The sequence below is a fragment of the Petromyzon marinus genome, chromosome 59, assembly GCF_048934315.1.
Source record: "Petromyzon marinus isolate PM22_M1 ecotype Great Lakes invasive population chromosome 59, UKy_Petmar_22M1.pri1.0, whole genome shotgun sequence".
In the NCBI taxonomy this organism is placed as follows: domain Eukaryota; kingdom Metazoa; phylum Chordata; class Hyperoartia; order Petromyzontiformes; family Petromyzontidae; genus Petromyzon; species Petromyzon marinus.
In genome coordinates, this window is record NC_133725.1 from 2,532,341 (window position 1) to 2,554,739 (window position 22,399).

At 49.2% G+C, this 22,399-nt stretch overlaps 1 protein-coding gene across 2 annotated transcripts; it reads right to left on the reverse strand.

The window, feature by feature from the left end:
- Window positions 1–995: 995 nt before the first annotated feature.
- On the reverse strand, window positions 996–20,212 carry PRR3 (proline rich 3). 2 transcript variants are annotated; one of them, XM_032976276.2, is made up of 8 exons: window positions 19,897–20,212; window positions 17,847–17,989; window positions 16,433–16,754; window positions 14,038–14,153; window positions 12,794–12,860; window positions 12,422–12,565; window positions 9,401–9,490; window positions 996–2,914 (listed from the first exon to the last, which is right to left on the reverse strand). In XM_032976276.2, the coding sequence occupies exons 1-8, from the start codon at window positions 20,060–20,062 to the stop codon at window positions 2,805–2,807; spliced, it is 1,158 nt and encodes a 385-aa protein (XP_032832167.1). In that variant the 5' UTR covers window positions 20,063–20,212; the 3' UTR covers window positions 996–2,804. The 2 variants fall into 2 exon arrangements, with proteins under 2 accessions (XP_032832167.1, XP_032832168.1); XM_032976277.2 differs by lacking the exon at window positions 9,401–9,490.
- Between the last annotated feature and the right edge of the window lie 2,187 nt (window positions 20,213–22,399).

Below are 22,399 nucleotides of genomic sequence, written 5' to 3' on the forward strand. Positions count from 1 at the left end.
TCAGCAGTCGTACACACGGAGACTCGAAGATACCCAGAGATCCAGACTAATAGAGACGCACAGAGACTCGGGAGACCCCGTAGAGATATGAGACTCCTAGATAGCCAAAGATCTAGACTAAGAGACTCGGAGACCCCATAGAGAGATGAGACTCATAGACTGCCAAAGATCTAGACTAAGAGACGCAGAGACTTTGAGACTCCATAGAGATGAGACTCGTAGATAGCCAAAGATCTAGACTAAGAGACTCGGAGACCCCATAGAGAGATGAGACTCATAGATAGCCAAAGATCTAGACTAAGAGACGCAGAGACTCGGAGACCCCATAGAGATCCACAGACTCAGAGACGCACAGAGACTCGTAGATATCCAGAATAGAGACCCATAGAAATGCACAAAGAGACATCACAACGATAATTATATTATACACTCCACTACTCCTGACGCGGCTGTCTGCTGGCTTGACCCACCTGAATGTGAAATTGCAAATTGTTAGCTCTGCGGCTACATCGGCCATACGCAAGACATCATACGACGCAAATCCACTAGGCACCAGCGACAAAGTAGTCGTTACGATAACAAAAATCCTTCATTGTATCCCGAAGGTTTCACTTATATATTTTTTTTTATTTACGAGCAAAAAGGGCAGTGCAACGAAAAAAATCCGGTTTGCTGTACTGCGTCAAGTCGCACATACGCTTCACACTGACACCCACCCACACTGACCGGTGAAGTGTGATCATCACCGCCACCCTGCACGGTGATGGGTGGGGGGGGGGACACACTCATCCAGCAGTAGATTGCCACAAAGGCTGTACATTTTTTATTTTACTACCATCGTAGATTTTCTTTTCGTGGAAGTACACAATTTTTTTTTGCTCCCAATCAATTCGATCAGTTGGTATTTTTTTTTATTTTCTCAAACCTCCCATCCAAATAAACCCAGCGACAAGACGCCAGAAACGTCGACAAAGTCATTCTCTTACACAAACGGATCCGTTATTAAAATGAGAACATTTTTATTCAGACCGAAAACCAAGCCGACGGGAGAGGCACGAAGCTCCATTTCGCCGGGACGCCGACTTCAACTCCACACCATCTCGCAGGCATATCAGTGACGATGCCTACGCACATAATCACCCAGGCGAATGCACCCCCCCACCCCCGCCCGCCCCTCGGGTTCTCATCGCATCTCAGGAGGCTTAAGCGAAGGGGTTGAGCCTCGTCAGTGCTTGGATGGATCTGGCACCACACCAGGCACTAACGAAGTGTCAAAGAGTGCGTGCCGAGAAGCTGTGGGTGGCAGGATATCCGGTCCAGAGAGAGAGGGGAGGCGACAAGCGTGGTGATAGGTGTGGAGAGAGACTGTCATCCAGCAGAGGATTGACAAAAAAAGGGGGGAGCTCGTGGGTAAAGGTTAAAAGTTACAACCAGCGGCTTCAACGGACCCTGTGAGCTGCTGAAGCTCTTCTTGACAGGAGCCCAGCGGCGAGCTTGGTCGCGACCCGCAGAGACCCACAAAACGAAAGCGTGTTCCAAACACCTCCGTGGAAGTGAACCGGCACGTCACTTCAACCCAAGTCAACTTAAAGAGCCGAAACGTCAGCGCAGCTGGAGCCGAACGTTCAGCACGCTTCCCCGGCAATCGGCGAACGCGCGGATCGCCGACGTTACGTCGACGAGGTGTGCGGGGGCGGAGGGGCGCGGGTCGCGAGCTCCACTGCACCTTCGGCACAACGCGACCCGAGAGCGAACGTACGGGCGGCAAGTGCTCGCTTGGAGGGCGGGCGGGGCGGTTCACGCGGCGCGTCCTCGTCGGCGCGTCCTCGTCGGCGCGAGCGGAAAACGCTTTTCGCGGAAACGCCGGGCGGTCGAATCTCGCCAAACTTCACCGTGACGATATTTCGGTCGCATGGCGCCAAACTTCACCGGGCTGGGATGTTTCTCTGCGGAGAAAACATTTTCCCCGCTTCGAGACGCTCGGCGCTCTTTCGCGGACACATCTGCCAAGCTGAACGAGGAATCGCCGGGGAGGGAGGGGGAGGCGGGGTGTGTGCGGGGGGCTTTCCCACACAAAATAAAAAAAACAAACTACGAATCGTTAACTCGTCACCGTCGCTTCTACAATCATCGGAGCGGCGGGCGTCGCGCGGGCTGGGACGAAAACGGGCGGGGCAATCCGGAGAGAGTCAAGGTTTTGCGAGTGGGCGGGCGAGTTAGTGGGCAAGTGGGCTTGAGAGCGACTGAAGGGGATGGCTCTACCACCCCCACGATGCGATCAGCTGGATCGCTCTCTCTCTCAACCGTTGCGTCCAACCACTGTCCGAATCCCGATCGAGCGAGCGAGCGGCTGCCCCCCCCCCCCCCCAACGCGGACGCCGCGTCCCGTTGGACCGTGGTTCGTCCTAAACCCCCCCCCCCTCTACCCGCCCCTGCCCGCCACGTCAGGATTGCGACAGCCGGCCCCTTACGCGTCCGCAAATTTGTGCAAGTGATGGACCGTCACCGAGAAGATCAACGTTTTTGCGTCCACCGGTTGCACAACCGCCACGCAACAGCAGTTGGGGGTACATCCGCATGAACAAAATTTAGTTTCACGCAACTACAGCTGCGTGATCGACTTAATCGGGTGTGGTCCCTGATTAAGAGATTTTAAAAAAAATTATTATCATAGTATCGTTAGACGCCGCTCCTCACTGAATGAGACAGTAACCAGAGGAATACACGGACAGACGGACCGATGGAATATCTGCCGCCACCACCCGCTCCACCCCCCCCCACCACTCTCTTCATCTTCATCATCTTCAGGGCAGGGGGGGTCCATTCATGCCGGGGTGGTAGAAGGCGCACGTGTTTCCGTAGCGGCAGCCGCCCTTCTGGGCAAAATGCCTGCAGATGGGCTTCTTGGACATGTCTGCGGGGCGAGAGCGAGAGAGAGACGGAGAGAGAACGCACGCAGCGATCAAAACAAAGGGCAGAGGGGAGGCACAGCACGCGCGCCTTGGACGTTGAAATTCTTTCGCACCGTACGTAGCCAAGTGACTAAATACACACCAAAAATATATATGATAGGCTTGACCGTTTTCCCAGGTTTTAAAGATGTTCAAACACCAGATAGATACCTATTGGAAGGTATCAAGTCTGCATTAACCACACATACTTGTGGCAAAACATTGCAAACACGCTCCGATAATGTACGCGTTTTCGATTAATACTCTAACACGCGTGTTTGCCTTTGGCATTGTGGTCTAAATTTAAACAAATTCCTCGCAAATTACTCTCGAATCCATGGGACCTTTTTGCCAGTGTCCAAAATGATGATGGCAATATAACTGCTCGACCCGAACTTTTATGTATTATAATACTTGCATTGTCTTTGCACCGTTCGCCTTTTGGCGTTCTCTGGTCTAACAGGGCCACGCAGGTCGTCCTCTGGTGTAGGCCCAATCAGTTTCCAAGGCAACGCTCGCCTCCGCAGCGCCGGATTTGCAGGCGGGGACCACGGCCACCGCCGCCCGGCATTCGTTCCAAGACTCGCGGCCAAGGCCCACGCAGTGATGGCCTGGCCACCTTACCGTAGCAAGACCCCCTCCCAACGCACGACACACGCAACCACACGTTGACGGTGGGTTTACGAAGGGGAGGGAAGGGGGGAACGCAAACGTCCGCTGTCGGCTGGCACGGTGAGTAGGGGGGTGGAGGGTCACGACGTCCAAAGAACGAGCGGGGGGCTTGCTAGTTCGATGACAAAGTAAAACAAAAAAACATTACCTTCGCTCACGCGCGTGTGTGTGTGTGTGGGGGTGCCACACATGTGCCACACATGTGCCACACATGTACCACAGGACAGGTGATGTGCGGGAGCTCAGTGATGCCATTGTGGCATGACCCAGCCCTGTGATTCGTGATGCGTGGCTTATACGGGTACCAGGGGGGTGTTGGCGCAGTGGCTAGATGTTGACTACCTCGCCTGGTATACATGATGACCGTTTGCGTTACGGTCGAAACTTCGTGAGAATTTTTATTGTTTTATATATATTTTATTATTTTATTGTTTCCCTTCAACGTGATTTTACCGAAAGAGCTAAGCATATGGTATACAGGTCGTGGATTCAATCCCGGACCTTAATGCCGCAGTGGCTAGATGTTGACTACCTCGCTTGGTATACAGGAGGTCGTGGATTCAATCCCAGACCCGAACGCCACAGTGGCTAGGAGATGTTAACTACCTCGCCTGGTGTACAGGAGATCATGGGTCCGATTCAGACCCTGACGCCTGTTATATATTTGGAGTTTGCATCTCTCTCTCCTTCCCCGTGGTCACGTGGATTTTTTTCCTGGGTCCTCCGCTTTTTCCCATCCACATTTAGAATCGACATCACGTGTTTATCTATTATTTGGCTGCTGCTATAAATTTCCACGCGATGATGAACCACACTTCGTTGAGTTATCATTTGTGATGGCCAGATGGCTTCTGAAAACGAGCTAATCTGAAAAAAGCGACTACAGTAAAACCCTGGATTGCAAGTAATTTGGTCTGCGAGTGTTTTGCAAGATGAGCAGAAATTTAAAATAAATATTAATTTGGTAAACGAGCGATGTCTTGCAATACGAGCAGTACATACAGTATACGCTTTGTCTGCAGAGCGTCACGTGATCACAACTGAGCCGATGGTTCTTCTCTCTCTCTCTCGCTGCTGGATTGTGGGTAATCGTCTCCCATGCTCGGTCTCAGTCGGCGTGCCTCACTCAAACAGTCAACATCCGTGCGAGCGTATCCCTTATTACTATAGTTCTATAGTGTTGTGACCACGTGTATACTTATTCTTAGTTTTTTCGGTAAAGTCACGTTGAAGGGAAACAACAAAATAATAAAATATATATAAATCAATAAAAAAAATTCTCACGACGTTTCGACCATAACTAAAACGGTCGTCTTCAGGTGTGTTGGTTTGCATAAATTTATTTTTAAACAGCGCATTTATTTATTTATAAAAAACGTTAGCGCCACGCGCAACGATTTGGCAGTTTATTTAGGACTAGTCCATCTATATTCTGAAAAGAGGAGGGGGGAGACGAAATTTTTTATAATGTATGCTGTCTGAAAGCCACTGTAAGCGTGAACAATCAATTAAGACCTGAAATGGTTTATCAAATCTTTCCAATGATTGCTTAGATAGAATCCATCTTCTCGGTTGAAATTGTCTCTGTGCTTGTATATGTGGATAGCCTCATGAACGAATCTCTCATGGAAGCCAGATGGCTTACAAAGAACCTCTGTCTTGGAAAAGTCAATGGCATGTGAGCCTACTGAATTAGAACAATGATCTGCCACGGCCAAGGTGTTGGTCCTACCGTGTTTAAGGTCTGCTTTGTGTTCACGAATGCGGTCCGAGACATGGCGTTTGGTTTCTCCAATGTAACTACTACCACAGAGGCAACTTAGTTTGTAGACACCAGGGTATTGTATGTCCGGAATCACATCTTTTACAGACGGAACCAGATCACGGATTTTATGTAATGTGTTGAAACGGACCTGGATCTTGTGTTTATTCAAGATTTTGGAGATCTTTTTTGTGATCCCCGCAATGTAGGGTAAAGTGATGGTTTTGAAAGGCTCCTCAAGAGGGTTCTTCTTCATGGTTTTAGTGATAGCTTTGCGGATTGTATAGTCGGAGTAACCATTAGCCCTAAGAGCTTGGTGTACGTGTTTGAGTTCACTGCTTATGTGTTCCTGGTCGGATATGCATTGGGCTCTATGATACAGAGTCTTGATGAGAGAATTCTTCTGTGATGGATGGTGGTGGGAATCCGGTTTCAGATAAGCATCCGTATGGGTAGCTTTCCTGTAGACAGAGTGGCTCATTGAACCATCAGGTCTCTTTTTAATTAGGACATCCAAAAAAGGTATCTTGCCATCTATTTCGACTTCCATGGTAAATCTGATGGCTGGGTGTATGGAATTGATGTGGTCGAAGAATTGGTCTAGAGCAGGCCGGCCATGTGGCCAGATGACAAAAGTGTCATCCACGTACCTCTTCCATAAGGTTGGGCGCAGTGTGGCAGTCTGGATGGCGTCAGTCTCAAATTTCTCCATGAAAATGTTAGCTATAACTGGAGAAAGGGGGGAGCCCATTGGGGTGCCCTCAGTTTGTTTGTAGAAAGTTCCATTCCAAGTGAAGTATGTATTGGTTAAACAGTGTCTCACCAGGGGGGGTACCTCAGTGTTTAGTCCTGGATGAACCAAGTCTTCAATGATGGCAATGGTGTCAGGTACAGGAACCTTGGTGAATAAGGAAACTACATCAAAACTGACAAGCAGGTCGTCTGGGGACAGGGAAATACCCTTGATTGTTGATACCAGGTGAGTAGAATTTAATCACGTGTATACTGTTTTACTATAGTGTTGTGACCACGTGTATACTTATTCTTAGCTCTTTGGGTAAAGTCACGTTGAAGGGAAACAATAAAATAATAAAATATATAGTGCTGTGACCACGTGTATACTGTTTACTACAGTACTATAGTGTTGTGACCACGTGTATACTGTTTGCTACAGTACTATAGTGTTGTGACCACGTGTATACTGTTTAGTACAATAGTGTTGTGACCACATATTTACTGTTTACTACAGTATAGTGTTGTAAGCACGTGTATACTGTTTACTACAGTATAGTGACCACGTGTATACTGTTTACTACAGTACTATAGTGTTGTGACCACGTGTGTGTGCGTAAAGCATTTTTTGATTTTGTGTCCGAGTGCAGTGACTGTTCTTTAGTACTGTAACTGCACTGCAACAATGGCCTCCTCTCCTCTCCTCTCTCTCGTCTCCCTCACACCAGCCACGGTTAAATGTAATTAATAAATTTGATTACTTTATATTAAATCTAAATAATAAAAATATAAAAAGGTATTTTTTATTAATCATTTTTACATGAACATTTTTGGGTTGTGGAACGAATCATGAGTTTCCATTATTTCTAATGGGGAAATTCGCTTTGATATACGAGTGCTTTGGATTACAAGCACGTTTCTGGAACGAATTATGCTCGCAATCCAAGGTTTTACTGTATATAGCTCAGTACTGTGGCCTTACCTGATTCCAACCTTTCATTGATTTGACCCGAAAATTGACTCAACCCTTTCTAGATTTGAAGCTTTCGTGACTGCAAGGATCAATACTCTTTGGTTCTATTCGGTAAAGTCACGTAGGTAAAAAAAAACAATAAAAATAAAATCACGACGTTTCGGCCACAACACAAGTGGCCTTCATCAGGTGAAGGGACCGGACTGTCCAGAAGACAGCGTTGGAGTGAAATCAGCCAAGCCCAGGTCGCGTCCTTTAAGCTGATTTCACTCCAACGCTGTCTTCTGGACAGTGCGGTCCCTTCACCTGATGAAGGCCACTTGTGTTGTGGCCGAAACGTCGTGATTTTATTTTTTATTGTTTTATTTTATTTTTTTACCTACGTGACTTTACCGAATACAACCAAAGAGTATGACTCAACCCTCCAAAAAGCTCTGCCTCACTCGTCAAAACCATATATCGGAGCATTGTCACCCTGCTGGCAGACTGCAGGAAAACTCCACCATGGGACATTCCTTGCCAGTATCAAAACAGAATCATTGGTTTGACCCTTTCTGGCAATAAAACAGTTTGTGTTAAGATGTTAAAACACCAACTGTAACCTTTTGCAAGGAATCCTGTCTCCATTCACCACGTACACTTGTGGTGAACACGGCACTCTTTATTATTTTCGCGATCCAACCCAAAAACCTCTATTATGGATATTGGTCGCGAAAGCCTACGTGTTAACCTAGGGAGACAAAGGCGGCCGGGCGTGGTGTTGGCCACCATGGCGGCCTTCATAGGTGCTCGCTAGCAGCACTTGCCCCAACAAGTCTGTTCAGGCTATACGGGGCATCTTTGTCTTTGTATATGAAGGTGTTTTTTGTTGAGGCAATGAGCGATCGATTCACCACACGGAAATTTGACGAATCGTCATGGGTTGGGGGGGGGGTGTAAACAGATTTAAGAATCAATTTACACTGTGCCAGGTGGTCATTTAAAGCCGAGTCGATCTACAGGGGCGCGCAGAACCAGTTCTGAAACCATTCGCCACTGGCGTAGGCCTTGGCTGGGTATTGAGCAAAGGTTCGCAGTTCAGTGCGAAAGAAGTTCAACACACATACAACATCGTTGCGTGTTGAACGTCTTTCACACCGTACGTAGCCCACCGTGCTAAACGGAGGTGCTAACACTAACTCCACCGTTACCCCACAGTACACACAAGACGTGTGGCGTTTAAAAGTCCGTTGGGGAAAGTGCTGTTCGCGAAGCACCTATTGACACCAGTACAACATGCCAGGATAAACAACACACGCGCAGGTGTACAATCACGTACACGTACCAACATACACACACGAATACCCATACACAAGTCATCATACAAACACAGCCACAAGACGAAGACCACCCAGTGTAGCCTTGACAGACTGTTAGGACAAGTGCTGTTAGCGAGCCGCTATGAGAAGGCCAGCACGGTACAGGAGGGGGGCGGGTGGGCCAGCAATATGCCCAGCCGCCTTCTCATTTGAGGCTGAGTAGATCTAGAGGAGGCCCAGGGACCGGCTCAGATAATCGCTGTGGGCGGTAATCGAACTCGGGTCGCCGGATTCGTGGCGTGGCGCGCGCTAAACTGCCCCACCACCACACCCCGCAAGCCATCACAAAGATCACAGATCATACACAGCCACACACATACATCCAGCCACCTCTTCTCTGTTTCTCGATAACCACATTAATCCACTTCCTTCCCTCACTCGGTGCACTCACCCATCCGGACACGTTCACATCGATGGTACGCTCAGATAAAAAAAATTAAACTTTATTTTAACAGTTAAGCCTCCCCCCAGCCCCTGAGCTATATAGCTTTTTTTCGGAAGCGACCTGGTCACAAAGCATAGCCCAACGGATGTGGCTCATCATCATCGTGGAAATTTATTGCAACAAAATGCTCGAAACGCACGTCGATTATAAATGTGGAGGGGAAAAACCGTAGGAGCCAGAGAAAAATCCACGCCACCACGGGGGAGAGGCAGACTCGCAAACTCCAAATATACAGCAGCAGGCGTCAGGGTGGGGATCGAACCCACGAACCTCCTGTACACCAGGCGAGGTAGTTAACATCTCCTAGCCACCGCGGTGACATCTGATAGCACCAGTATCACAGCAGCTGCCAGCCCAGAGGTCTGACCTCCGAGTCACCCCACCCACCCCCGCCACTTCCCCTCGCACTACTCTGCTCCGACCGAACAGTTTTTCAACCCAATGTATTCTGCTCGTCGCAACAGGAAATTTGGCCGAATGTTCGGATCGACCCGATATTCGACTCACCTATGACGTAGCCTCCTCGCCCGCGCTCCCCGCGAAAACTGCCCACTCCCCGCCCCCCGATGGCCATGGTGGGGCAACCGCCAGTTGCACCTTGGGGTGGAGTGGGCGTATACGGGGGAGAGAAACACGTCACAAGACAAAGGCAAAGATCCCCCATGTAACCGTTACACACTGTTCAGGCAAGTGCTGTTAAGCGGGCAGCACCTGTGAAGGCCGGCACGGCGCACGAGGAGGTCAGTGGCCAGCACCACACCCGGCCACCTTTGTCACCCCAGTGGCGACGTTTACACAACGCACCAGGTACTCATTTGAGGCCGATTCGACCTAGGGGGGAGGCCCAGGACCGGTTCAAATAATCGTCACCGGTGTTGGGCGTGAGCGGGAATCGAACTCGGGTGGCCGGATTCGTAGTGCAGCGCGCTAACAGCTACACAAACGCTCCACTCACCCTACACATCCATACACACATACATGCACACGCATGAAAACAAAAATCTCCCTGTATGATGTGCTTACCTCTCCTATACTTTTGCATTGTTTGTTGTCGTAACCTTTGTGACCCCGTGCCCCTTACTGGACCTCTGTGGAAATAAGAAGCTGCGTAGCTGATCGGATTCCCCCTCCAATATAAAGTTTCTCATTCAGATTCTGACGAGCACAGAACGGTGTGACCAGGAGCACGGAACGGTGGGGCCAACACCACGCCTAGCCACCTGTCTCCCCGGCGCAGACGTCTACACATTGCACCAGGTCCTCGTTTAAATTCTGTCGACCCTAAAGGAGACCACGAAGAGGACAAGGTTCCGAGACATCGCGTGCCACCGATGGTAGCTGCCGCACTCACGAATTAAATTCAAATCACTGCACCGTCCACTCCCAAATCCAAAAACAAGAATTAATGTATATAACATACATGCAGAGGTTTCAGACATCTGCCACTGATGTTAGCCGTGGCTGGCAATCGAACTCAAAGCCTAACGGGAGATTAGTGGAGTGCCGCCAATCACAGCCCCACCGCTCCCCACATCCATACACAGGTAGCGCGTACATGCATAACATGTGTACAGTACATGAACAAGCACACACGCTCTCTACACAGGTACACACACACAAACCGGGCAGGAGAATTAAATTATATATTTGGTAGTTCTATTTCAGACACTCAAAGGTTACGGGTAATCATCTCAAATTCGAGATAATAATGATGTTTTTTATATATATAGAGCAACTTTCATCTCATCTCTAGATGTTAACTACCTTGCCTGGTATACAGGAGGTTGTGGGTTCGATCCTGATCCTGACGCCTGTGTATGTGGAGTTTGCGTGTTCTCCCCATGGTCGCGTGGATTTTTCTCCGGGTCCTCCGCTTTTTCCATCCACATTTAGGATCAACGTCACATGTTCAGAGTATTTGGCTCCTGCTATAAATTTCCACGTGATAAGCCACTTTGCTGAGCTATTATTTTTTGATAGCCAGGTTCCTTCTGAATAATATTTTAAAATACTTTTTTTAAAAACCACTCATTAATGAAATGTACCGTACTAGTAATTGCAGAACTCCACGACTCCAGGAAGTGGCCCCGAAGCTTGCCATAACGTAAGGGGACCGTGGTGATTTACAGCCAACGTTGAGTTGAGCGTGGACAATTAGACCCAAGTCGAAACATAAGATATAAAAAAAGATTGTTTAAAAATATATTTTAATGATAGAATATAGTATTGTCATCAGCATAACATGTGTATACCAAGTTTGCAGTGCGGCCTTCACCGAGTTGAGGATACGACAACAGACAGAGTTGAGGACACAACAGACAGAGTGAGTTAAATAAAAGCGTGTAAAAAGAGCTACATAGCTCAGTGGGCATTACCTGGTAAAATGTAAAGTTTAATTATTTGAAAGGACACCCTCATTGGCAAATTGTCCCAGTGCTCGCATCCAAACAGGCATTAGGTTTGCCAGGTGGGGGTGGCCATGACTGATCTGTGGTCTAGCCTAGGGACCCCCCCGCCCCGTGGCAGCTGTCTCTGTGCCGTGCAAGGTGACTCAGCACCTGGCCTACAAGTTGGCATTCGTGTACCAAGTAGGGAGGGCGATGTTGCGTTAAGGCCCATTGAGTACGGTGACATGTACACATTTGGACCATGTCGCCAGCACACAAACGTCACGGGATGTTTTAACGTCCACCCTGAACCAGACGGGGCTTGTTGCACGGTTAATTAACCCTTTCTTTATCGGTAGACGTAGTGCCGCGGCTGCCACAAGGACACGTGTGGAGGGCGCGTGCGGCACAGTTTTCGTGCCTGCTATAGTAGGGTGCGGTGGTTGTGTCGCTACGGTTCTCTGCGGTGAGTAACGGCATCTTTAAAAATACCACTGCAACGCCTCCCCAAAACAAACGGCGAACCACTTGAACGTTACGACATTCGGCGTCGAACGGGACCCCCGCCCTGCAACTTGCAGACATCTCGGAACGAGATAAGGGTTAATTCGTCTGCAATAATAACTAGGGCGGCCCATCAGATGTGAATGTGAACCTCCGCAACATGCGTCGAATGGCGCTCCTGTCAAACGACGTCTGGAGCTATCGGAAGCGACGAGACCAATTAAAAGACCGGAGGACAGTGGAAGGGGTTCCCACACTGGCCTTCACTGCGGCGTGGACGAAACAAAAGAAGATTAAATCCCTGCTCGCAGAAGAACTCGCACACGGCACGGCCATACCGTAAGAGAGGTGCGTGGAACAATTTTCCCCCGAACGACATTTTGAGTTTCCTTTCCAAGCGACAGGCGTCGTTTGGCAGTCGAATCGTTCGGTATTAAAGCCGCGGGGCCGTGCCAACTGACGACGTGGAGCAAAGGGAAATGTGGGCCGTGTGAAATCAAACGTTTTGTGAAAACGAGGCCCATGCCAAGTGAAATCGCGGGCCCTCTCTGGGCCCACGGGCCGTTGGTTTGCCTGCCTTGGGGGCAAGGCGCGAGGGGGGGGGGCGTGAGGGGGGGGGGCGGGAGGGGGCTCTCACCTGGAAAAGCGGGCTGAGTGCCAGGCGGGAAGGGCATTCCGTTGTTCATTGCCATGAGGATCTGCATGGCGTTGTTCATGCCCATGAGGAACTGCATGTCGTTTTGCATCATGGGATTCCCGCTCCCCTGCATACCGCTCGTTCCTGTGACAACGCGACAAGGCCGTCGCCCAGGGGTTGCTTGCGATTATTGTTCGCAATTATCATCACCATCGCCACTTAACATTTATATTTATCCTCGCGCTAAACATTTGCGATCCAGCAAAACTCCTCCTGCTCCAGTGTTGGATTACAGGCATAATCGCCCCAGACAATCTGACGTATCAATGTACCAAAAATATATATTTCCACAGGCCAACAAACGGCGTATACCTGTTGACTGCTGCGAGTTCTGTTTGCTTAGAACGGCGCTGCACTGCTTCATCGTTTCTTCAGACAACTGCTCATATAAATGCACGCACGCACACAAAGATTAACACACACACAAGACAAAAAACCATCCCTGTATAGCAAGTGCTGTTAGCGAGCACCTATCAAAGCCGGCACTGTGGCACACGAGGGGGTGGGTGGCCAACACCACGCCAGGCCGCCTTTGTCTCCCGAGTGGCGATGTTTACTACACACCGCACCAGGTACTCATTTGAGGCTGGGTCGACATAGGAAAGGCCCAGGACCGGTTCAGATAATCGTCACTGGTGTTGGCCGCGAGCGGAATTTGAACCCGGGTCGCTGGGTTTGTCGTGCAGCGCACTAACCGCTATACTACTGCTACACACACACACATACAGATTTAGAGACAAACATAGATTTCAATGCTAGCTTTGAAAGTATTTACGAGAGCTGATATTTTTTACACACTGCCATACGATACCAGTGAACTGAGATCGAGTCACGAGCACACCTCGCATCAATATAACTATTTAGCTTATTTTTTTTGTTTTTAACCAGTTAAGGCCCACTGAGCGATACGGCTGTTTTTCAGAAGCAAGCTGGCAACAAAGGACAGCTCAAAAAAGCGGCTTATCACGTACAAATGTATAGCAGCAGCCAAATACTCTGAACGCGTGACGTTGATTCTAAATGTGGAGGGAAAAAGCGGAGGATCCGGAGAAAAATCCATACGACCAGGGGGAGAGAGAGAGAGATAGGCACTAAAACTTCAAATGAACCAGCGTAAGGCGTCGGGATCAAACCCACGACCTCCTGTATACCCGGCGAGGCATACAGGATACAGGTTTTTGAGTTAGATCGCGTAAATATATAAATGTGTCGCTAAACCCGCCACCACCCGACACAGCCAATCAGCAAGGTTTGTCACGTCAACAGAACATGCCAATTCGTTACATGCTGTAGCTTTGCTCTCCAACACACCGGTGTGCGGTGCTCGTAACTAATCGGCATGTTCCGCTTACGTGACAAACCTTACCGACTGGCTGTTGGGTTGTGGCAGGTTTAACGGCAGATTTATATATTTACGCGATCCAACCCGTAAAAAAAAAAAAAAACCCTGCATTACGTACGATATTGGTTCGCGAAAGCCTTGCTACGTGTTAAACCGAGGTGTACAGGAGGTCGCGGGCGCTTGCGGGAATGTTCTCAAGCATGGCGCCGCCCACCTGCTGGCCGTTGTCCGCAGCCTGCAGAGCAGCCTCGTCGGCACCGTTTCCTGACGAGGAGGCGTTGGCGGAGCTCCCCTTGTCGCCGTAAACTCGCGTCGAGTCAATTCCTGGGGCTGCACACGGCGGCAAGAGAGGCCGCAATTCCACCGCATTACTTTGCTACCTGTGGTTTGGGGCGCCGAGCTGCAACTAAACAGAAAACTTCTTACTCTTTGGTTCTATTGGGTAAAGTCACGTAGGTGAAAATAAAATAACAAAAAATCACGACGTTTCGGCCACAACACAAGCGGCCTTCATCAGGTGAAGGGACGAGCCTGTCTGGAGGACAGCGCTGAAGTGGACAGCGCTGGAGTGGAAGAATGTATATACTCTAACTTTAACATAGCTATTTCTGTGACCAGTTACTAGCTAATCACTCAGCTATTTCAATGCTAAATTCGATGCTAATTCCTTTGTCAAGGGGCACCTTTGGGGATGTGTATACTTTAACTTAGCTATTTCAATGAGCCATTTCAATGCTAAATTATATGCTAATTCCTTTGTCAAGGCGCTTGGTCTTCTTTATCTTCTCACACAGCTTAAAGGTCGTGACCTAAGCGTGGCTTCTTCCACTCCAGCGCTGTCCTCCAGGCAGGCTCGTCCCTTCACCTGATGAAGGCCGCTTGTGTTGTGGCCGAAACGTCGTGATTTTTTGTTATTTTATTTTCACCTACGTGACTTTACCCAATAGAACCAAAGAGTATGGATCCTAGCAGTCATGAAAGCTTTAAATCTAGAAGAAAACTTCTTCTTGGTTATTTCGGTAAAGTCACGTAGAATGGGAATAAAATAATAAAATAAGAATTTTTTCGTCTTGTTTTTTTTAATTTTATTCCCATTCTACGTGGTGACTTTACCGAAATCACCAAGAAGATGATTCCTTGCTGTGACGAAAGCTTTAAATCGAAATTTAAACTGAAACTTGTTTTGTATTTTACCAGGTAAGGCTCCGGCTTAGCTATGCAGCTCCTTTTTCGGAAGCGACCGGGCCATCACGAATGACAGCTCAACGTAAGCGAGTAAGGACATTTGATTTTGCACACTCTTACGAGTCCATCACGAATGTTGAAGTAGGCACTACTGAAACAACACGGTTTTGAGTCTGTTGCGGAACTGACTCGAAGACTCAGGGATGGATCCCGAGCATGAGCTGGTAGCGTGTGCCAGGTATTTTGGTCAGAGACCCCCAAATACTCTCAACGCGGGACATCGATTCTAAACGTGGAGGGGGAACAACCGGAGAATCTGGAGAAAAATCCACGCGACCACGGGGAGACAGGCTCGGTGACAGCTCGTGGCCAACGTCCGTGGCGAGTATCTGAAACAGTTCAGGATGTCTCCCTAGGTCACCTCTTCCCTTAAACGAGTACGTTGGTGCAGTATGTAGACAACAGCACTGGGGGAGACACGAAGGCAGCCTGACGTGCTTTTAACCACACCACCCCCTGCTGGCCTTTGAGAGGAGACAGAGCATAATTGTGATAAGAGGAGACCCGGAGGCTTTGCATGGCGTGACAGGCAAGATACCATCCACACGGCTTTATGCAGCTGATATACGCGGTGATAAAGACTCAGCCATTCCAATGCTAAATTATATGCTAATTCCTTTGTCAAGGCGCTTTGTTTCTTCTCACACAGCTTAAAGGTCGTGATCTGAGCATGGCTTTTTTCACTCCAGCGCTGTCCTCCAGACAGTCTCGTCCCTTCACCTGATGAAGGCCGCTTGTGTTGTGGCCGAAACGGCGTGATTTTTGTTATTTTATTTTTTACCTACGTGACTTTACCCAATAGAACCAAAGAGTATCCCCCGTATAGCCTGTGACAGACTGTTGGGGCAAGTGCTGCTAGCGAGTTGCACCTATGAATGCCAGCATGGCACGCGAGGAGGTGGGGGTTGCCAGCAGCACGCCCGGCAGCTTTTGCCTCCAGAGTGCCACTTAAAAACCGCACCAGCTCCTCATTTAAGGCTCAGTCGACATCGGGGGAGACCCAGGACCGGATCATATATTCGTCACTGATATTGGCCGTGAGCGGGAATCGAATTCGGGTCGCCGGATTCATAGCGCAGTGCACTAACCACGCTAAATTACCGTGACAACTGCCGTTCCCTGCTAGGTAAAGGTGACGTCACCACGGCGCTTGTGCCACGCTAGGCGCACTTTGAGGCCACGTCAAGTATCGAAGGCCCGCTGGCAGGAGGTCACAGAACAGACCCAGGTGCCATTGGTCGACCGACTCTCCACACGTGGACACGACAACAACCGCCGCCCGCCACTCATGTGCCGGAGACGTCGCTCGGGCGCTTGTGCCGCTCGCCCGCGGCGGGGCCGGCACGCCACGCGAGCAGGCGTACCTGTAAAGATCTTGCGCACCAGCGCCTCCTGCAGGTTCTTGTTCATGCGGCGCAGCTCCTCGTTTTCCTTCTTGAGCATTTCGAGCTCCAGAAGGGACTTCTGCAGCGACACCTTGGTGTTCCGGTAGTTCTGCACCGACTCCCTGTACAGCAGCTGCGGCACCGTGCCGCCGACGTCCTCGTCTGCGTCGTCGCTCGCGGCCGTCGTCTCCATGCCGACGGGGTAGAGCAGCTGCAGGCGCTTGTCGCTGCGGCTCTTGCGGACCTTCTCGCCGACGCCTCGCTCCGCGCCTTCCTCGTGACGCTTGCGCTTGCCTTCTCTCTGCGCGCGCGCGTGCACACACGCGCGTGTCCACCAGGGAGCCGCGACCGGTGTGAGTACCGTTAAATAAATTCGGCTGCGAGAGAAATATATTCGACGGGCAGTTCTTCCACACTTTAGTCGCCGCCGATGACAATGCACGTATGTGTGTACTACGTTGAGCTTCTTTCGCACCGCACGTCGCCAACCGTGCTGATCAGAGGTGGCAGGGGAAGGACAACAAACTAAACACAAAAAGCAGTTTTAAAGAAAGTAGCTTTCAATTTAGCATAGTGCAGTAGTGTATAGTGTGTGGTGTATAGTGTATAAAGTACTGTACAGTAGCGTAGTATATAGCAGTGTAGTATATCGTAGTATGTATGTAGAACTTTTTCGCACCATACGTAGCCAACCGTGCTAATCGGAGGTGGCGGGGGAAGGACAACAAACTCAATACAGAAAGCAGTTCCAAGGAAATTAGTTTTCATTCTCGATTATTTTAAAGTGCATAGCTCCAGCGGCTTCCTATTATCGGAAGAGCATTCCAGACGGCCGCAGAAGCGCATCTGAAATCGCCCGAAGGAAATTCATCAAGCGCGACTATGACTATCCACCAACGTCGTACTCAATTGTAAATTGTTTGGGTTTACCATCACACCAGTGTGCCGAATTAGTAGCTAATTGACACGTTTTGTTCACATGACAAACCTTACTAATTGGCTGTGTCGGGTGGTGGCGGGTTAGCGGGTTAACTACACGTTTATATTTACGCGCTCTGACTCAAAAACATTTACCATGAACGCTCTAGGGGCCATTATGAATCCCTTGAGACGGAGAACCGAGGCAGTGTTGGGCTCCATCCAACGGCAAAACTCCCACCTCAGTGTTTAACACGGCCATCATGACGCTCTCATCAGTAAGACTGAGATAGAGAGGAGTACAGCTTTAGTGGAGCGATCTAGGCATAATTAGAAATCCCTTGAGATAGAGAGTCAAACAGAATCCAAATCTTTATTTCCGCTGGAGGAATCCCGTCAGCTCAGTGTTTAACGTGGCCATTGCGGGACCCTAGAGAGTGAGAGAGGCAGCGGCGGGTATTGAACCCGGGCTCACGTGCGTCTGGAGGAGGATCTCGTCGCTGTCCTCATCGTCCTCCAGGGAGCCGAGCTCTTCGGCCGAGGCGGGGGTCGGGCTCCCGTCCAGGATCCCTGGGATCTGCATCCGCTTCACCACCTCCTCCAGCTGCGTCTCGCTCTCTGTGACAAAACACGAGGTCGGGGGAGCGGTGAGAGGTGCTGGTGGTGAGAGGGTGGGTGTGTGGCAAGGAACTTAATTAACTTGTCTCATCCAGCTGCGTCTCGTTCCGTGTCTACGAGAGGGAAACGGTGAGCGAGTGGCGAGGAACCTAACCCTTTCCGATGACGTACGTGAAGAAAAAACGATTAAGTACGCATACGTCACCGGCTTGAAGTACGTGTACGTCATCGGTTTTTCCTTCCGGTTCCGTTTTCATGACATACACGTATATGTCATCAGACACGTGTATGTCATCCATACACTTTGGAAACTAAAATAATCATTAATCTCACCGGGCATAACGGCAAATGTGCATCCAGCTCACACAGTGACCACAACGACAACGGGTACCACTGACCATACTCCACCACTCTGGTCAGTGATATTGCTCACGACACTGACAACGTTATCGATAGCTAATACTGTAACACACATGTGTAGTGGTCGACTTCACTCGGACAACTTTGTTCTTTTCTCCGACACCACTTTACTTACAACTCTCCGCATTCCGTCGATAACTCCACAGTTCCTCCGATTGCCACGGCTCGCTCGCCGCGCTCTGCCCGTCTCGCTCGCTCCGCTTCCTCCCCTGTCTCCCTCCGTCTCTCTACGTCTCACTCTGGTTATCTCTCCCTGTCTCTCTCTGTCTCACTCGCCGTCTGTCTCTCTACGTTTCCCTGTGTCTCCGCTTCCCTCCGTACTCTCTCTCTGTATGCGCGTGTTACTCCACTGCACATGTAACTGTAATGATGTGCGTGACGCCATGACTTATGGGGGAGGGGCGGTGGAAGGCGGATGCTTAAAACTATAAACTAATTTATTTATATTCTACTAGGTAAAGCCTCACTGAACTATGTAGCTCTTTAGACGTTGATTATAAATGTGTGTGTGGGGGGGGGAGAAAACCGGACCACCCGGAGAAAAATCCACGCGACCACGGGGAGAGAGAGAAAATATACAGCAGCAGGCGTCAGGGTCAGGATCGAACCCACAAACTCCTGCACACCAGGCGAGGTAGTTAACATCTCCTAGCCACCGTGATGATGATGAGAGACACGCAAACTCCAAATATACAGCAGCAGGCGTCAGGGTCGGGATCGAACCCACGAACTCCTGTACACCAGGCGAGGTAGTTAATATCTCATAGCCACCGTGATGATGATGAGAGAGAGACACGCAAACTCCAAATATACAGCAGCAGTCGTCAGGGTCAGGATCGAACCCACGACCTCCTGCACACCAGGCGAGGTAGTTAACATCTCCTAGCCACCGTGATGATGATGAGTGAGAGAGACACGCAAACTCCAAATACACAGCAGCAGTCGTCAGGGTCGGGATCGGAACCCACGACCTCCTGTACACCAGGCGAGGTAGTTAACATCTCATAGCCACCGTGATGATGATGAGACACCGCAAACTCCAAATATACAGCAGCAGGCATCAGGGTCGGGATCGAACCCACGAACTCCTGTACACCAGGCGAGGTAGTTACCAACCTAGGCCCAAACCATGTTTACAACCAAACTTCACATTCACCACGCTGGTTTTGTAACGTTAACGACGAGGCAGGGCTCGAACCCATGGCCCTGCCGCGTGCCAGGCGAGGTGCAAGTCAACAACCTCAGGCCTCACCGTGCTTACACAACCATACCTCACATTCACCACGCTGGTTTAGCAACGTTACCGTTAGAGTCTGGGCTCGAACCCACGGCCCTCCCGCGTGCCAGGCGAGGTGCAAGTCAACAACCTCAGGCCTCACAGTTGCTGAACACCACAACTCGAGTAACGTCTCGGTGACGACGGCGAGACCCGTGTCTACCTCTGGGCCGCCGCCACCGCCGCCACGTCGCATCTCCTCATCCCTCACCGGCCATCGCGACGATGTTGACCTGCTGCTTCACGCCATGCGAGTCCACGGCGTACACGCGCGTAGCATCGAAGTCCTCCTCGGAGCAGGGCGCGAAACCTACGATGCTGGAGGCGGCCACGATCTGACAGTCCTTGTCTTCCACGAAGCGGACGTACGCGAACATCGTTCGGCGTCGGCTGGTTGTTTGTTGTTGTTGTGTTTGTTTTTAATCGTTTTTGGTTGTTGTTGTTGCGTGAGGAGGGGGTTGAAGGCTTCGCGGGCCGCGCCGCTGAAGAGTGAACGGGGGAGAGGAAGGGGGGGGCGACAAAATGGCGGGAGAACGATGGGGTGCCGACGTCACTTCCGTTATTCAATCGATTTTAAAATTATAACAGCGATTAATGTTGATTATTTGTTTAAAATACACACAGAGGTGTTATTGCACGCCTCGATTTGTACCTTAATTCGAAGCTTCCGCGATAGTAAAAAAAATGTATATGTTACGGTGTAAATGGAATTGCCGGTTGGCGACTGCCCTCACGCGCGCCGTTTCCGCTAGGTTTATGCCATTTTTTTTTATATATAAATATAGGTTTTACCTAGCGACAAATAGTTGTATTTACTTTGAAACAGTTTATCGCTAAAGATTGTGTCTTAATTTAAAGCGATAATAATTTTGTACAAACGTGTTAATGGCACGCTTGGACGGCGACTGTCGTGACGTCACTGTGCGTTATTTTATTTTTTGTAAATGTACGAATATTTTCGTTATATTGCTGTATAATTGCACGGACTACGATTTTCGTGTTATTATCATAAGTTAATGTATTCCTTTACATATATTTTTTAAAAATTTATGTTTTCGTTAAAATAATGGGCTACTTACCTAACGTCATTTCCGGCTAGTGTTTGCATTTTATACGTACCTGTATATTTTACAATTATTGATACGTTTACAAAAGTGTATGACTCAAAGATATTAATTACATTGAATTTAATATAATTGTGTGTATACAATTCTAAATGTTTTTTGCTTAATTACGTGAATGGCTGAAGGACGCCGCGCAACGTCACTTCCGATATTGCATGGGAGGCGCATTGTTAAATTTAATGTTAAGTTGGAATTTCGATAGTGGAATAAACCACTTTGGTTCAACTCCCATCCAACAGTGGTGTATTTAAAAATAAGAATAGGTGTTTACCCTTACTGGCAATAAAACAAGAGGGTGTTAAGATGTTCAAACACCAAACAGAAACATTTTCAAAGGAATTAAGTCCGCATTAACTATTTGGTTCTTTCGGTAAAGTCACGTGGGTAGAAATAAAATCAAACAAATCACGACGTTTTGATCGCAACACGAGCAATCTTCATCAGGTGGAACAACCACGGCAAGAAAATGCTGAAGATTTCTCGTGTTGCCATCGAAACGTCGTGATTTTGGACGTGACTTTACCGAAAGAACCAATGAGTATGAATTCCTGCAGTCACGAAAGCTTGAAATCAAGATTGAACCACACGTACTTGTTGTGAACAACGCAAACACACATGCCTCCGATAATATACGGATTGTTTTTGAAACCGATTGACCAACACCAGAGACAGCAACATTCTTCACTGCCCAGTCTCACCAAAGGTGTCAGGCCAGAGATGAAACGCCAAGGGGCGAACAGGACAAGGGCAATGCCACACATGTCAGAGCGTTTATAGCTCTGGGTGAGCAGTAAGGGGGGGGATTGTTTGTGGTGGTTTTTGTGGCGTGGGTGACTCTTGGGTCGGTGTTGTTCGAAGAGATACGGAGTGCCACCCAGAAGTGTATTTTTCTTTGTTTATATATATTTAACGAGCTTGTAACTACCCGGCTTCGCCCGGGACTTGGATCCACCACGCCCGGCCGCCTTTTTTTCTCCCCCAGTGGCGATCTTCACACACCACAACAGCAGTTACTCGTTTGAGGCCGAGTCGACCTAGGGGAGGCCCAGGAGCGGTTGAAATAATCGTCACCGGTGGTGGCCGTGAGCGGGAATCGAACTCGGGTTCGTAGCGCTAACCGCTACACTACAATGCGTTACGCTTCCACGTGCGAGGGTCACATGACAGATGTAACGTCACAGCTCACTTTCCGTGCAAAAAATAAATGCATTATTGAGCTCACCTTCCACCCCCCCACCCCCCAAAAAAAAGTTTATTTTTTTGCATGGTGTACAGTCTGGAAAGTACCCACATGGCAAATTTCAAGTTTGTTGCATGTCGGGAAGCACGCTAAACATTTTTAACAGACACACAATCACAACTTTGCCTTTTTTATATATATGGAGATAAAAGTATCGCCGTTACAAATGTGCAACAACACTCGTGCTTGTCCCCTCACTGTAAAGTTGTCCAAATCATCGAAAACCCGCCACCGTGATGCGCATTCAACGCGCGTGTAGATTTATTTGTCGGGTGCTGCTGCTGCTGCTGTGAGACATTCCCACACGGTGATGATGTGAGCCACTTCGTTGAGATATAATTTGTGATGGC